We start from the raw sequence: 14,239 nt of genomic DNA, 5'->3' as shown, positions 1-14,239 counted from the left end.
AAGATTAACCCTTAATGACCTAAGCACACCCAATAGAACTCCTAACACGTCTCCCAGGGAGACGCCGCGCAGCAAGGAGACCGCGGCGACTCCGTATCCTGACAGTACCCCCCCTTTGAGGAGGGGCCTCCGGACCCTCAAGAGGACCCCCTGGCTTAGTAGGGTAAGAATGATAAAACTTCTCCACCAATCTAGGAGCGTGAAGGTCTCTGGCTGCCACCCAAACACGCTCCTCTGGTCCATACCCCTTCCAATGTATGAGGAACTGAAGGGAATTCCGTACTCTGCGTGAATCAATGACCCGTTCCACCTCATACTCTAGTTCCCCCTGAACGATCACTAGTTCGGGTGGGGAACGAGTGACCATTGCCGGAACATACTTTTTGAGTAGGGACTTATGAAAAACTGGGTGAATATGGAGGGACCTAGGAAGTGATAATTTGAATGACACAGGGTTGATTATTTCAGAAATGGGATATGGACCAATAAAACGCGGGGCAAATTTAGTAGATGGAACACGAAGTTGGAGATTTTTAGTGGATAACCAGACCTTGTCACCCACCGCAAAGTCAGGTCCAGGGCGGCGCTTTCTGTTGGCGAAATTGACTTGATTAGCCTGGGCTTTTCTCAGTGATGCCAGGCTTTCAGCCCATACACTACAGAGAGATTTAGCAACGTCCTCTACTGAGGAAAAGGCAAATTCATTACCTGTTCCTGAGGAGAATCTGGGGTGAAAACCATAGTTAATGTGGAAAGGAGACGACCGAGTCGAGGAGTTGACATGATTATTTAGTGCAAATTCAGCCATAGGCAAATATTCACTCCATTTATCTTGGCAATCAGACACAAAGCACCTCAAATACTGTTCCAAAGATTGATTCAATCTCTCTGTTTGACCATTAGTCTCTGGGTGGAAGGCTGAGGAGAAAGAAAGAGAGACTCCTAACCTGTTACAAAAGGCTTTCCAAAACTTGGACACAAACTGTACGCCCCTGTCCGACACCACATTTGAAGGAATACCATGCAGACGTAAAATGTGGCGGATAAACAACCAGGCCAACAATTTAGCTGAAGGCAATTTTTTCAAGGCAACAAAGTGGGACATCTTAGAAAAACGATCTACTACAACCCAAATTACCGATTTCCCTTTAGAGGACGGGAGATCGGTAATAAAATCCATGGAGATGTGTGACCAGGGTCTACTGGGTAGCGGGAGTGGATGTAAAAGACCCGCTGGAAGTTCATGGGGCACCTTAGATCTGGCACAGGTCTCGCAAGAATGAACAAAATTTTTAACATCTCGTTGCCAAGATGGCCACCAATACGTTCGTGATAACAGATTCCCAGTACCAGCAATGCCTGGATGACCCGCCAGAACAGAGGAGTGGATCTCCTCTAAGAGCTCCAAGCGGAGGTGGCTAGGGACAAACAATTTACCTGGTGGTAACGCACTAGGGGCAGCATCCTGAGTGTTGAGAATACGGGTTTCAAGATCCGAGGTCAAAACTGCCACTACCACCCCAGGAGCAAGTATATTTTCAGGTTCCCCATCAGAACTACCACTAAGACCAAAACTTCTAGACAAGGCATCTGCTTTAGTATTCTTTGAGCCGTGACGGTAGGTAATTACCTAGTGAAAAATAGAGCCCACCTGGTTTGACGGGGATTTAACCTTTTTGCCTTGTCTAAATATAATAAGTTCTTGTGGTCAGTCAGTACAGTAATTTTATGTCTGGCCCCCTCCAGGAAGTGTCTCCACTCTTCAAAGGCCCACTTAATCGCCAGAAGCTCTCTATTGCCAACATCATAATTGGCCTCGGTAGTGGAGAACCTCCTGGAAAAGTAGGTGATAGGTTTGAGGTTGGTAAATGGTTCAGTGCCCTGAGACAGGACCGCTCCTACACCTACTTCTGAAGCGTCAACCTCTACAATAAAGGGCAATTCAGGATCAGGATGGACCAGGACTGGGGCAGAAGTAAAAAGTTGTTTTAAGGTGGCAAACGCTACCTCCATCTCTGGTGTCCAGGAGGCCGGATCCGCCCCCTTTTTGGTCAAATCGGTGAGAGGTTTAACAATAGAAGAAAAATTTCGGATAAATTTTCGGTAATAGTTGGCGAAACCTAGAAACCTTTGAACTTCTTTTAAGGTAGTAGGTTTCTCCCATTCAAGTACTGCAGATACCTTTCTGGGATCCATACCAATGGTACCAGGAGTAAGGATGTATCCCAAAAAACCTATCTCCTGGACTCCAAATTGACACTTGGATAACTTAGCACAGAGGTGGTTTTGACGTAGCCTAAGAAGAACCTCTTTTACATGTGGCTGATGTGACTTCCAATCAGGTGAGAATATGAGGATGTCATCTAAATAAATTACTAGATATCTACCTAACAGATCCCTAAAAATGTCATTCACAAAACGTTGAAATACCGCCGGAGCATTGCTCAAACCAAAAGGCATAACTAGGTATTCAAAATGACCTTCCGGGGTATTAAATGCGGTTTTCCACTCATCCCCGTCTCTTATCCGAATCAAGTTGTAAGCTCCGCGGAGGTCAATTTTAGAAAACCACCGAGCCCCCACCACCTGGTTAAAAAGATCCGGGATGAGTGGCAGAGGATGTTGGTCTTTGACCGTAATTTTATTCAATTCCCTGTAGTCAATACAAGGTCGGAGGCCACCATCTTTTTTTTTTTTTTTTTTTTTCAACAAAGAAAAACCCCGCCCCCACAGGAGAAACTGAAGGTCGGATATGTCCTTTAGATAGGCTCTCTTTAATGTACTGGCGCATGGACTCGCGCTCTGGAGCTGAAAGGTTAAAAATGCGACCTTTGGGTAGTTTAGCTCCAGGAACCAAATCAATTGCGCAGTCATAAGGTCGATGTGGAGGCAAGGCCTCCTCACTGAGCTCGTCAAAGACGTCTTTGAACTTGGTAATAAATTCCGGAATTTTTATATCATTTTTGATAGTACAAATAGTATTCATATGAGAAGTACAGGAATCTCCCCATCTAACCAACTCCGAAGTTTCCCAATCAAACACTGGATTATGAGGGGCCACACGGTGGCTCAGTGGTTAGCACTGCAGCCTTGCAGCACTGGAGTCCTGGGGTTCAAATCCCACCAAGGGCAAAAAACCATCTGCAAGGAGTTTGTATGTTCTCCCTGTGTTTGCATGGATTTCCAGCCCATATTCCAAAGACATACTGATAGGGGAAAGATGTACATTGTGAGCTCTATGTGGGGCTCACAATCTACATTTAAAAAAACAAAAAGAAAAAAACAAAAAAAAACCCACTGGATTATGTACACGCAACCAGGGTAAACCAAGAATAATGTCTGCAGCCAGTTTCTTCATAACAAAAAATGACACTTTTTCAACATGTAAACTGCCGACAAAAAACTGCACCTCAGCAGTACGGGCTAAGATTTTCCCTTCAGACAAAGGGGTTAGATCTGCTCCAGATACCTGAAATGGGTATTTCAAGGGAATTAATTCAATTCCTAGAGCTTGCGCCACCACTTCATGGATGAAGTTCATGGCGGCACCTGAATCCACCATTGCCTGACATGCAAAAGTTTTATTACCATTAACAAGAATAGCAGGGAGTAAACATTTCTCAATATTATTAGGAGGTACCTGTGTGCCTCAGTGACCCTCCCGGCAATCACTCAGGCATTGGCGTTTTCCCGGCAGTGGTTTAGGTCTGGTTGGACAGTTTCTCAGGATATGTCCAGGTTTGCCGCAATACAGACACAGAGCGTTTTCTAGGCGATACTTTCTCCTGGAGGCGGATGTGGACCCCAATATCATTGGTTCTTCTTCAGGAATAGAACAAGAGGTAGGAACAGCAGAAGGAGGTATAGGTTCCGAAAGGACAGACCAGGATTTAGCTGAGGACCCAGGTTTGCTTAATTTCTCTCTACGCCTTTCCCTAAGCCTCCTATCAATAGAAATAGCCAAGGACATAAAGTCTCCTAGATTTTCAGGGACTGGATGGCTTACTAGAGCATCTTTTACAGAATCAGATAAGCCTTGTCTAAAAAGGGTTAACAAAGGTCTGTCTGTCCACCCTGACTGCGAGCTCCACTGACGAAACTCCGTACAATAGTCCTCGGCCGTTCTAACTCCCTGCTGAATAGACAACAGATGGGACTCTGCTAAGGCAACTCTATTAGGGTCATCATAAATCTGACCTAATGTTTGAAAAAACTTATTTAATGAATTCCATTCAGGAGCTCCAGCAGGTAGAGCCAAGGCCCAGTCTTGTGGTGACCCTCGTAGAAGGGACACCACCAGCGCCACCTGCTCTGCTTCAGAAGGAAGGAAATTAAAACGAAAAAATAAATGGCAAGATTCCCGAAATGTTCGGAATCTGTCTGGTTTACCATCAAAATGGTCAGGCAAGAGCATTTTAGGATCCTGACGGGTATTCAATATAGGAAGAACTGGCGTTTGAATAGAAGAACCTGCACCCAATAGAACTCCTAACACATCTCCCAGGGAGACGCCGCGCAGCAAGGAGACTGCGGCGACTCCGTATCCTGACAAATATTTGCTTTTTTGGTATACCTCTAGATCAGACCTGGGCAAAGCACGGCCCCTGGGCCATATCCGGCCCTCTGACTGATTCAGACCGGCCTGCATAGCTTGACTAGGGAGGCGTGTCTAGGGAGGTGTGTCTAGGGAGGCGTGTCTTAGTGCCGGCAGGACTGCGCAAGAAGATGGAGACATGTGGTGTGTGTCATAAGGTACTGAGAGGGAATGTGAGATGCTGGGTGGAGTGTGTGTGTGTCTATATGTGTCTGTATGTGTGTGTGTGTCTGTCTGTCTGTGTGTGTCTCAGTAACCTAGGGGCAGAGATGGAAGGGGAATGTTATACTAGGGCAGAGATGGCAGATGGAGGGGGACATGAAACTGGGGGAGAGAAGGAGGGGGGACATGAAATGGGAGAGATGGAGTGGGGACATGAAATGGGGCAGATGAAGGGGGATATGAAACTGAGGGAGAAATGGAGGGGGGACATGAAACTGGGGGTAGATGAAGGGGGCACTTAAACAGGGGGGACATTAAACTGGGGACAACTGGAGGGGGCATTAAACCATGGAGGTAGATGTAGGGGGACCTGTCTGCCTCTAGCTGCCCCTAGTTTATTGTCACCCTCCAGCTACCCCTACGGTTTAATGTCTGATTCCAGCTGCCCGATTTTAATGTCCCCCGCTAGTTGCCCCCAGTTTCATGTCCTGCTCCAGCTGTCATTAATTTATTGCCCCCCTCCAACTACCCCCACTGTTTAATGTCCCCCTCCAGCTGCTCCAGTTTCATGTCCCCTCTAGTTTCCCCCAGTTTAATCTGGGGCACCAGGAGAAGTGTTTCTGACACTTAGCCAGGGACGCCCTTCTGCCCAGCAGCGCCTATCGCGCTGTACAGTGTGAGCGTGGAGGAACGCCCCCTCCCGCTCTTGATAATACTCGTCTATGGACGAGCACTGTGAGCAGAGGGAGGGGGCGTTCCTCCCCACTCACACTGTACAGCGCAATAGGCGCTGCTGGGCAGAAGGGCGTCCCTGGCTAAGTGTCAGAAACACCTTTCTGACTGTAAAGCGCTACGGTACCGGGACCGATAGTGCTTTACACCGGGCACAGATTGGGAAAGCCGACAGTGTGCTGAATTCAGCGCACTGTCAGCTTTCCAGCAGTATATAAAACTGCATGTGTCCGATCTGATGAAAGGTCCTCTTTAATTTTGTAGTCCACACTGTATGGTGTATGCCTCTTTTTCAAGTTGTTAGGTATATTCTAATCATGTTCCAATAAAGATGTAATTTTTTATTTTGTACTATGGACTAAGTCTGTGTTTGATAAGAGATCCCCTGAAGCATATAGTAGCTTAGATGGTTGTTGTGTCTCAGCACTTCTATCCCTTGTGTCACCCCTTCTACCCCAAAAATGTATTATTACTATTAACATAAGTTGTAGAGAACTGATATGCTGAAAGGATGTTGAAGCCTAGCTCCTAGTTGACAAGAGGTCAAAGAGTTTTCCAGGAATGCATTAAACTCTCTCCACCCCCACATCAGTTACATTCCAGCAGCCTGCTGTGATGTCATCTGAGTCACAGGAAGCAGCATAGCAGGAAGGGGGATGGTGTGGCTCTTTAAATCACAAATAAAAAATCCTGTCAAGACGCAGACCGATGAAAGAAGGTAAAATATAGTTAAATTAACTCTTTATACCTGGAAGAGAGTTCAGGGATTTGTAGCTGTGTGCCTATCAATTTGAGCTAAACAAGTTACTACTATGAGTGTGTATGCTTGGTTTACAGTAGAATACAGTATTGCAGTGTCATTTTATGAAGTTCATAATTTGTGTTGCTGACTAATATGTTAAGTAAACTTTTAGTAGTAGTAATCCTTTTAGATAGTATTGTATATCATACTTCTGATAAGTGAAGTTATCACATAATTGGTTTTGTATATGTCACAACGGTACTCTACTATACTGGCTACTGACCAGGGTGTAATTTAAGACATTCTTAACACAGCATCCACATACCATAGTGTCGTACTGGATATAACGTTTCTTGAGAGGTTCCTGTGCAACTGGTTTCAAAACATTTAAACCACTATAAAAATAAAGGAAACAATACATTTTCATGATTTGAAGAACAGGAAAATAGATATAATAGGGTTTCAGCTGTGTCCACATTCTTGTGCTAAGCATGAGAAAAGTGTAATAGAAAAGCATCTGTCCACTAGCGCCAACATATTCCGCAGCACTTTACAAACTGTAGGGTTCAAGTACAGACAAAAAGATACATTAAAGAGAAATAGTCACTTCACACAATGGGACTGAGGGCTCTGCTCTCAGGAGCTTACAATCTATGAGGTAGAGGGGGTGATAAAAAAAGGTAGCAGGGTTGACATCGAAAGTAGCATTGCTTATACAGTGGTCCAGGCGTTTTTGTGAGAAGTTATTTTCTTTACAGATGAATAAAACAGTATAAGGGGTTACCATACAATGTACTTTAATGTGCAGATGGTGCCTGGATATTTAAGATTACAATCCGATATGGCATCATATCCTGTGGGGCAATGCGGGAATGTGAACAGAGGAGGGTTCGTTTTAGGAACTGTGATAGGCCTGTATATTTAAAGTTTTACAAAAATAAAAGGAGTACAGATAGTTGGGAAATCAAACAAAGGCAAACACAAGGCGACATCAACACCGGTATCAGATAAATAATAATAATATAATAATAAATTTTATTTATATAGTGCAAACATATTCCGCAGCACTGTACAATTTGTCGGGTTCAAATACAGACAGAAGGATACATTACAAAGAATGTCATTTCACACAATGGGACTCAGGGCCCTGCTCGCAAGAACTTACAATCTATGGGGTAGAGGGGGTGACACAAGAGGTAGCAGGGGAGGCATTGCTTATACAGTGGTCAGACATTTTTGTAATAGAGTTTACTGTCATAACACAAACATAAAACTTTATGAGCCATCACCAGTCGTGTCCTTTAACCCCTTCCCGACATGCGCCGTAATAGTACGGCGCGTGTCGGGTCTGTAACTATGGCGACCGCCCTGGAGCCGGGCGGCCGTCATAGCCGCCGGGTGTCTACTGCTTTAAGCAGTAGACAACCGGCTCTAATGCCTCCGATCGGTCCCCGGACCGATCGGAGGCATTAACCCCTCCGGCGCTGCTGTCAAAGGCGCCGGAGGCGCCATCTTCCCGGCGGCGCATTGGCGCCGCCATTTTGGCAGGGATCGCCGGCTCCTGGAGCATGCTCCAGGGCCGACCCCCCGTTGCCATGACAGCCGGGAGCCTTGTTAAGGGCTCCCAGCCGGTCTGCAAATTCTCTCTTTTGCAGGCTGGTGTATACAGCCTGCAAAAGAGATGATGATTTTTTGCAATGCATTAGCATTGTAATGCATTGCATTAGTGATCAGACCCCCTGGGGTTCAACACCCCTAGGGGGTCTAATAAATGCAAAAAAAAAAAATAAATAAAAAAAGTAAAAAAAAATAAAAAAAAATATAAAAAGTATTAAAAGTTCAAATCACCCCCCTTTCCCTAGAACAAATATAAAAGTAGTTAAAAACTGTGAAACACATACATGTTAGGTATCCCCGCGTCCGAAATCGCCCGCTCTACAAATCTATAAAAATATTTTTCCTGTTCGGTAAACGCCGTAGCAGGAAAAATAGTCAAAAGTGCCAAACCGCCGTTTTTTCACTGTTTTAATTCTGATAAAAATTTGAATAAAAAGTGATCAAAGCAATAACATTTCCCGAAAATGGTAGAACTAAAAAGTACACCCAGCCCCGCAAAAAAAGACGCCCTATGCATCCCCGTACACCTATGTATAAAAAAGTTACGGCCGTCGGAATATGGCGACTTTTAGAAAAAAAATTTTTTAACACCGTTTTGGAATTTTTTTTAGGGGTCAAAATGTAAATAAAACCATATAAATTTGGTATCCCTTGAACCGTACCGAAACAGAGAATACAGGGGACATGTCATTTTGGCTGCACAGTGAACGCCGTAAAACCAAAGCCCGTAAGAAAGTCGCAGAAATGCATTTTTTCTTCAAATCCACCCCATTCTGAATTTTTTTCCTGCTTCCCAGTACATTATATAGAATAATTAATGGTGGCATCATGAAGAAAAAATTGTCCCGCAAAAATTAAGACCTCATATAACTCTGGGAGCGGAGAAATAAAAAAGTTATGGGGTTTAGAAGGAGGGGAGTCAAAAACGAAAAACGAAAATCAAAAAATGCCATCGGCGGGAAGGGGTTAACGTGTGGATAGTGTTTGGACATATAGAGTTAGCCTGAAATGGCATCATATCATGTAGGGTAATGTGGGAGCTGGAACAGAGGAGGGTTAAATTTTGGGGATTCTAATGATGGTACGAAAGGGTTTATATTAGGAATTGGGATACGCCTGTCTGATAAGATGTGTCTTTAGTTTGTGCTTGAAGCTGTAGAAATTGGGATTTAATCTGATTGTCTGGGATAGAGCATTCCAGAGAAGTGGTGCAACTCGGGAGAAGTCTTGTATACAAGCGTGGGAAGTTCTGGTAATAGAGGATGTAAGTGTTAAGTAATTGAGTGAACGGAGAACACGGGTTGGGCGGTAAAGAGAGATGAAGGAGGAAATGTAGGCGGGTGCAGCATTATGGAGGCTCCCAGGCCTGTCACTGCTATATTACTACTACGGCTAGTCTATGACCAGCCGTAATAGTAATATACAGAATGTCCCATAGATGGCAATAGCTTTAAAAATATATAATAAAAAAATGAAATAAGTAAAAGTTCTAAATCACCTCCTTTCCCTAGAATATATATAACAGTAGAAAATCATATGTCAAACACATACACATTAGGAATCCCTGTGTCCGAAAATGCCCGGTCTACTAATAGTTTTCCTGTACGGTGAAGGTCAATATCACAATTGCTAAACCACCGGGTTTTTTTTTCAATAAAAGGTGATCTTAGCAATAAATATTCCCCAAAATGGTATAACTAAAAAGTACATCTGGCCCCGCAAAAAAAAAAACACTCTATGCATCCCCGTACAGTGCATCCCCGTACAGCTACAGGGTCACCTGTCAATGTGGCCTTGCAGCTGTTGCAAAACTACAACTTCCATATATTAAATATTTTACCATTTTTTGCTTCAAATTTTTTTCCCCCTATTTTTCTCCTCTAAAACCTAGGTGCGTCTTATAGTCCGAAAAATACGGTATGTTATATGTATCAGGGCCGGCTCCAGGTTTTCTTGGGCGACAGAGCCTCAGTGGACCCCCTTGTGGAGGAGGCGGGGGAGTCGGGACACTGCACGTCGCAGATGAAGTGAGTGAAGTCGTGCAGAAGTGTGGCATTACCAACGCCATACCTCCCAACTTTTGAAGAGTAGAAAGAGGGATAAAATTTGCTGCGCGCCGCAGCAAATTTAGCTCTGCCCACTTTTATGTTGACTCCGCCCATTCTCATTCATTTTTCGTGTGCTCCCACACAGTATAATCCTCCTACAGTCACCCGTAAATTATATACCCCCCTCCATCTCTCCCCCAGTTTCATATACACCCTTCCTCTGACCCCAGTTTCATGTCCCCCCTCCATTTCTGTCCCCAGTTTCATGCCGTTCTCCCCCCTTCATCTGCCCACAGTTTCATGTCCCCCTTCATCTGCCCCAGTGTCATGCCATTCTCCCCCTCCCTCATCTGCCCCAGTGTCATGCCGTTCCCCCCCTTCATCTGCCCCAGTGTCATGCCGTTCTCCTCCCCTCATCTGCCCCAGTGTAATGCCGATTTCCCCTCCCTTCATCTGCCCCAGTGTCATGCCATTCTCCCCCCCATCTGCCCCAGTGTCATACTGTTCTCCCCCCCTCATCTGCCCCAGTGTCATGCCATTCTCCCCTTCCTTCCTCTGCCCCAGTGTCATGCCATTCTCCCCTCATCTGCCCCAGTGTCACGCCATTCCCCCCTCCCCTTCATTTGCCCCCCCGTTTCATGGGTCCCCTTCATTATGTTCCACCTTAATGTTTAACACAAAAAACAAACACTTACACTCACCTTCCATCACTCCCCCGCCTCTCCTATCTCTGCTTTCACGCCATTCACATAGTTGTAGGCGCGATGTGATGTCATCACATCGCGCCTACACACGCCGCAGCATTAAAGCAGGAGCTGAGCTGTCACAGCTCCTGCTTTAATCGCCTATGTATTCAGCTCAGATTCGCCTATGTATTCAGATGAGCTGAGATCGGGACAGGCAAGTGTTAGGGCGGGCAAGTGCCAGGGAGCCCCCAGAGGCTCTGTGGGCCCCGGCACTTGCCCGGCTATGCCGTGCACTGACGCCGGCCCTGATATGTATGACTGTGTAGGTATATATGGTATATGGATGACTGTGTAGGTATATATGGTATATGGATGACTGTGTAGGTATATATGGTATATGGATGACTGTGTAGGTATATATGGTATATGAATGACTGTGTAGGTATATATGCTATAGTAATGTATATGTGTGAGTATATATGTTATATGTATGACTGTGTAGGTATATATGGTATATGTATGACTTTGTAGGTATATATGGTATATGTATGACAGAAATATCAACGATAAAAAAGATCCAGCAAGAGCCGTGGTGGTTAGTTGAAAATATGGAGAAACTTCCTTCTTTATTTATTCACATCTTCATGTCAAAAACCGCAATTGGCACAAACATTGCAAGCAGATAGCGTCAGACTGACGCGTTTCGGATTTTTCCGTCCTTTCTCAAAGTCAGCCGGCTGTGAAAAAGTATCTGTGCCTACCATCTGGGCATGGAGAAAGGTGGTTTTTACTGCCATTACTGAACATTTAGGCTGTGCCATTGTAGCAATCTTTTAGACTTAACAGGCTGGTGGGTGGTGGAATCTGCTCTGAGAAACATTCAAAGTGCAGTTAGCCTCAGCTGTGTAGGAGTCTGTTTACTGGTGCGGTACCGCATTAAGACCGCAGTACACACATTGCAGATTTGTCTCCTGAGGAACCCCGATAATATAGGGGGGAAACGCGTAGAGACGATTACTTATGATATATTTGATATATAAATATCCAAGTAATGCTCCAGCTCACTCTATCAGTCTGGTAGCACTTGCTTTAGAGGCATAGTAATTAAGCACAGGTGTGCTGATAAAGTACAAGGGTTAATATCGCTCTAAACAATTCTATGCCAATTTTTGAATAGATGAGAGCAAAGAAGCAGTCTTTTTATATCATAAACTCAGCAGTTAATCAGTTTGGGTTATTATGTACAACTGAATCCTTGTCCAGTTAAGAGGAGGATTGGAGCTAGCACCTACTTTGCAGCATGTGTAATATTGAGATGGTAGCTGCATGACTTATAAGCTAAGACTGCAGGTTTCCTGATAAGCACCCATTGTCCAGGGAATGTGTGTAGAGATTTTTCATTCACATATAAGATCCCTTGGTGGTTAGGAATTGAAGGTGCAGCAAAAGAAATAAAATATCGTTTATTATGAATAGTTCTTGTACCCAGGTTAAATATTTTTAAAGAGAAACAAATAAAGATTAGAATTTTAATAGCCATTTTTTGTGTAGGTATATATGGTATGATGTATGTGGTATGTGTGAGTATATATGGTATATGGATGACTGTGTAGGTATATATGCTATAGTAATGTATATGTGTGAGTATATATGTTATATGTATGACTGTATAGGTATATATGGTATATGTATGACTGTGTAGGTATATATGGTATATGTATGACTGTGTAGGTATATATGGTATGATGTATGTGGTATGTGTGAGTATATATGTTATATGTATGATTGTGTAGGTATATATAGTATAAATGTGTGTGGTATGTGTGAGTATATACAGTATACTAGTTTTGGAAATTGCTTCAGGTCACTTATACCTAGAGTAACGCCATTGGTTTCCCTTACAATTTGCAGCATCTTCCACATGTTTTTTTTTCCAGCAATGTGAGGATGCGGTAAATTGATTACATTTCATTCAGTTTTCTGGACACTTTTTTTCTGCAGTAAACAAAAACACTGTGTTTCTGCAATGTAGGATTCTGCCTACAAAAAAAGCAACTTTTTTTTTGTTGCAGATTTTGCTGAGGTTTTCTGAGCCAAAGCCAGGAGTGGATTAAGCAGGAGGTAGAAGTATAAGAGATCCCTATATATTTCCCATTTCTATTGTCGCCACTCCTGGGATTGTCTCAAAAAAACAAACAAAAAAACCCTGCAGCAAAAGCTGCGTTTCCGCAATGTGGGGCCTCAGCCTAAGGCAAACCTTTCATGTCCTCAGAGATGGGTGATATTATATACCACTAGAAAGACAACAGTGCACTGAATTGCACTGCTTCTATTAACTACTTCCTGACTTCCTTCTCAACAATCGCCTATTACGGTGGATGTTGAGAAGTGGTTAATAGTACCGCGGATGCCGGGTGTCAAACTATGGACAATCAAAAGACGACACCCCTCCCCCTTCAGTACTCATTCCGGGGGGGGGGGGGGGGAGCGTCTTTTGATCGGCCGCCTCAGGCAGCAAAGAGGCTAGGTTCACCACTGGGGGTGACATCACGGGAAGATGTGTACCGGAAGCCAAATCTGGTGATGGTTTGTCCAATGGGGGCTGTGTAGAGAGAAAAGAGCAGGAGGCCTAGGACCGAGCCCTGAGGAACCCCAACAGCAAAGGAAAAAGGGGAAGAAACAGAGCCTGCAAATGATACACTGAAAGTGTGGTCTGAGAGATAAGAGGAGAACCAGGAGAGTACAGTGTCCTTGAGGCCGACTGAGCGGAGCATAGTGAGGAGGAGTTGATGGTCAACAGTGTCAAATGCTGCCGAGAGGTCCAAAAGAATAAGAAGAGAGAAGTTACCATTAGATTTAACTGATAGGAGATCATTGGAGACTTTTGTGAGGGCTGTTACAGTAGAGTGCAGAGCGCAGAAACCAGATTGTAAGGGGTCAAGCAGAGAGTTAGCAGAGAGATAGCAGATTAAACGAGATTTTGGAGATGAAGGGGAGGTTAGAGACGGGTCGATAGTTAGCCGCACAGGACGGGTCCAGGGAGGGTTTTTTCAATAGTGGGGATATGACAGCATGCTTGAAAGAGGATGGGAAAATTCCAGTAGAGATTAAATAGTTTAGTAAGGTAAGTTGTGACAGCAGGTGACAGAGATTGGAGAAGGTGTGAGGGGAACCAGCGCCGCACCTCCCATGAGGCGACCCGCCGGGCCCCCGGGGGGGGGGCGGCATTTTTGCTGACCTAAGCCAGTCCAGGACAAGCTGTCCTGGACTGGCTTAGCGTCACCATCTCGGCAGCCCGGCACGGGAAGAGAGCGGTGGATTGGGGAGGCCCTGTGGATGCAGCGCTGCTCCGCCGGCCTCCCCTGACGTTCAGGCAGAGAGCAGGTCCTCTCCCTGCCTGCTCTCTGCCTGCTACTGCCGCCCTGTCCGCTCCGCCCTGCCCCCTCCGCTCCGCCCCCTCCTCCGGGGGGGGGGGGAGGGGCGGCATAAAAGCTTGGTTCACCCCTGAGGGGAAGGGGTCATTACTGCAGGTTGTAGTGCAAGATGAAGAAAGTGGCTGGGAGACTTCCTCTTCTGTAACAGGTTCAAAAGATGAGAATGGACAGTCTGAAGTGCGGTTGGTGAGGGGATCAGTACTATGGTAGGTGTGGGAATCAAT

At 44.9% G+C, this 14,239-nt stretch overlaps 1 protein-coding gene across 2 annotated transcripts in view; it reads left to right on the top strand.

Moving 5' to 3' along the window:
• The window catches only part of PPARD (peroxisome proliferator activated receptor delta), a 98,460-nt gene that overhangs the window by 49,784 nt on the left and 34,437 nt on the right, over positions 1–14,239 (top strand). The window contains exon 1 of one of the 2 annotated variants that reach the window (XM_075264327.1): positions 6,109–6,206. The exons of the other annotated variant lie outside the window; for it this stretch is intronic. Within the exon in view, the coding sequence (XP_075120428.1) occupies positions 6,197–6,206 (10 nt within the window). The 5' untranslated portion in view covers positions 6,109–6,196. Of the gene's footprint in view, positions 1–6,108; positions 6,207–14,239 lie in introns of those variants that run through there. 2 annotated transcript variants of the gene reach the window in all.

Source organism: Leptodactylus fuscus, chromosome 2, assembly GCF_031893055.1.
Source record: "Leptodactylus fuscus isolate aLepFus1 chromosome 2, aLepFus1.hap2, whole genome shotgun sequence".
In the NCBI taxonomy this organism is placed as follows: Eukaryota; Metazoa; Chordata; class Amphibia; order Anura; family Leptodactylidae; genus Leptodactylus; species Leptodactylus fuscus.
The sequence above is the reverse complement of the archived record's forward strand: the minus strand, read 5'-3'. Positions and strand labels throughout refer to the sequence as shown.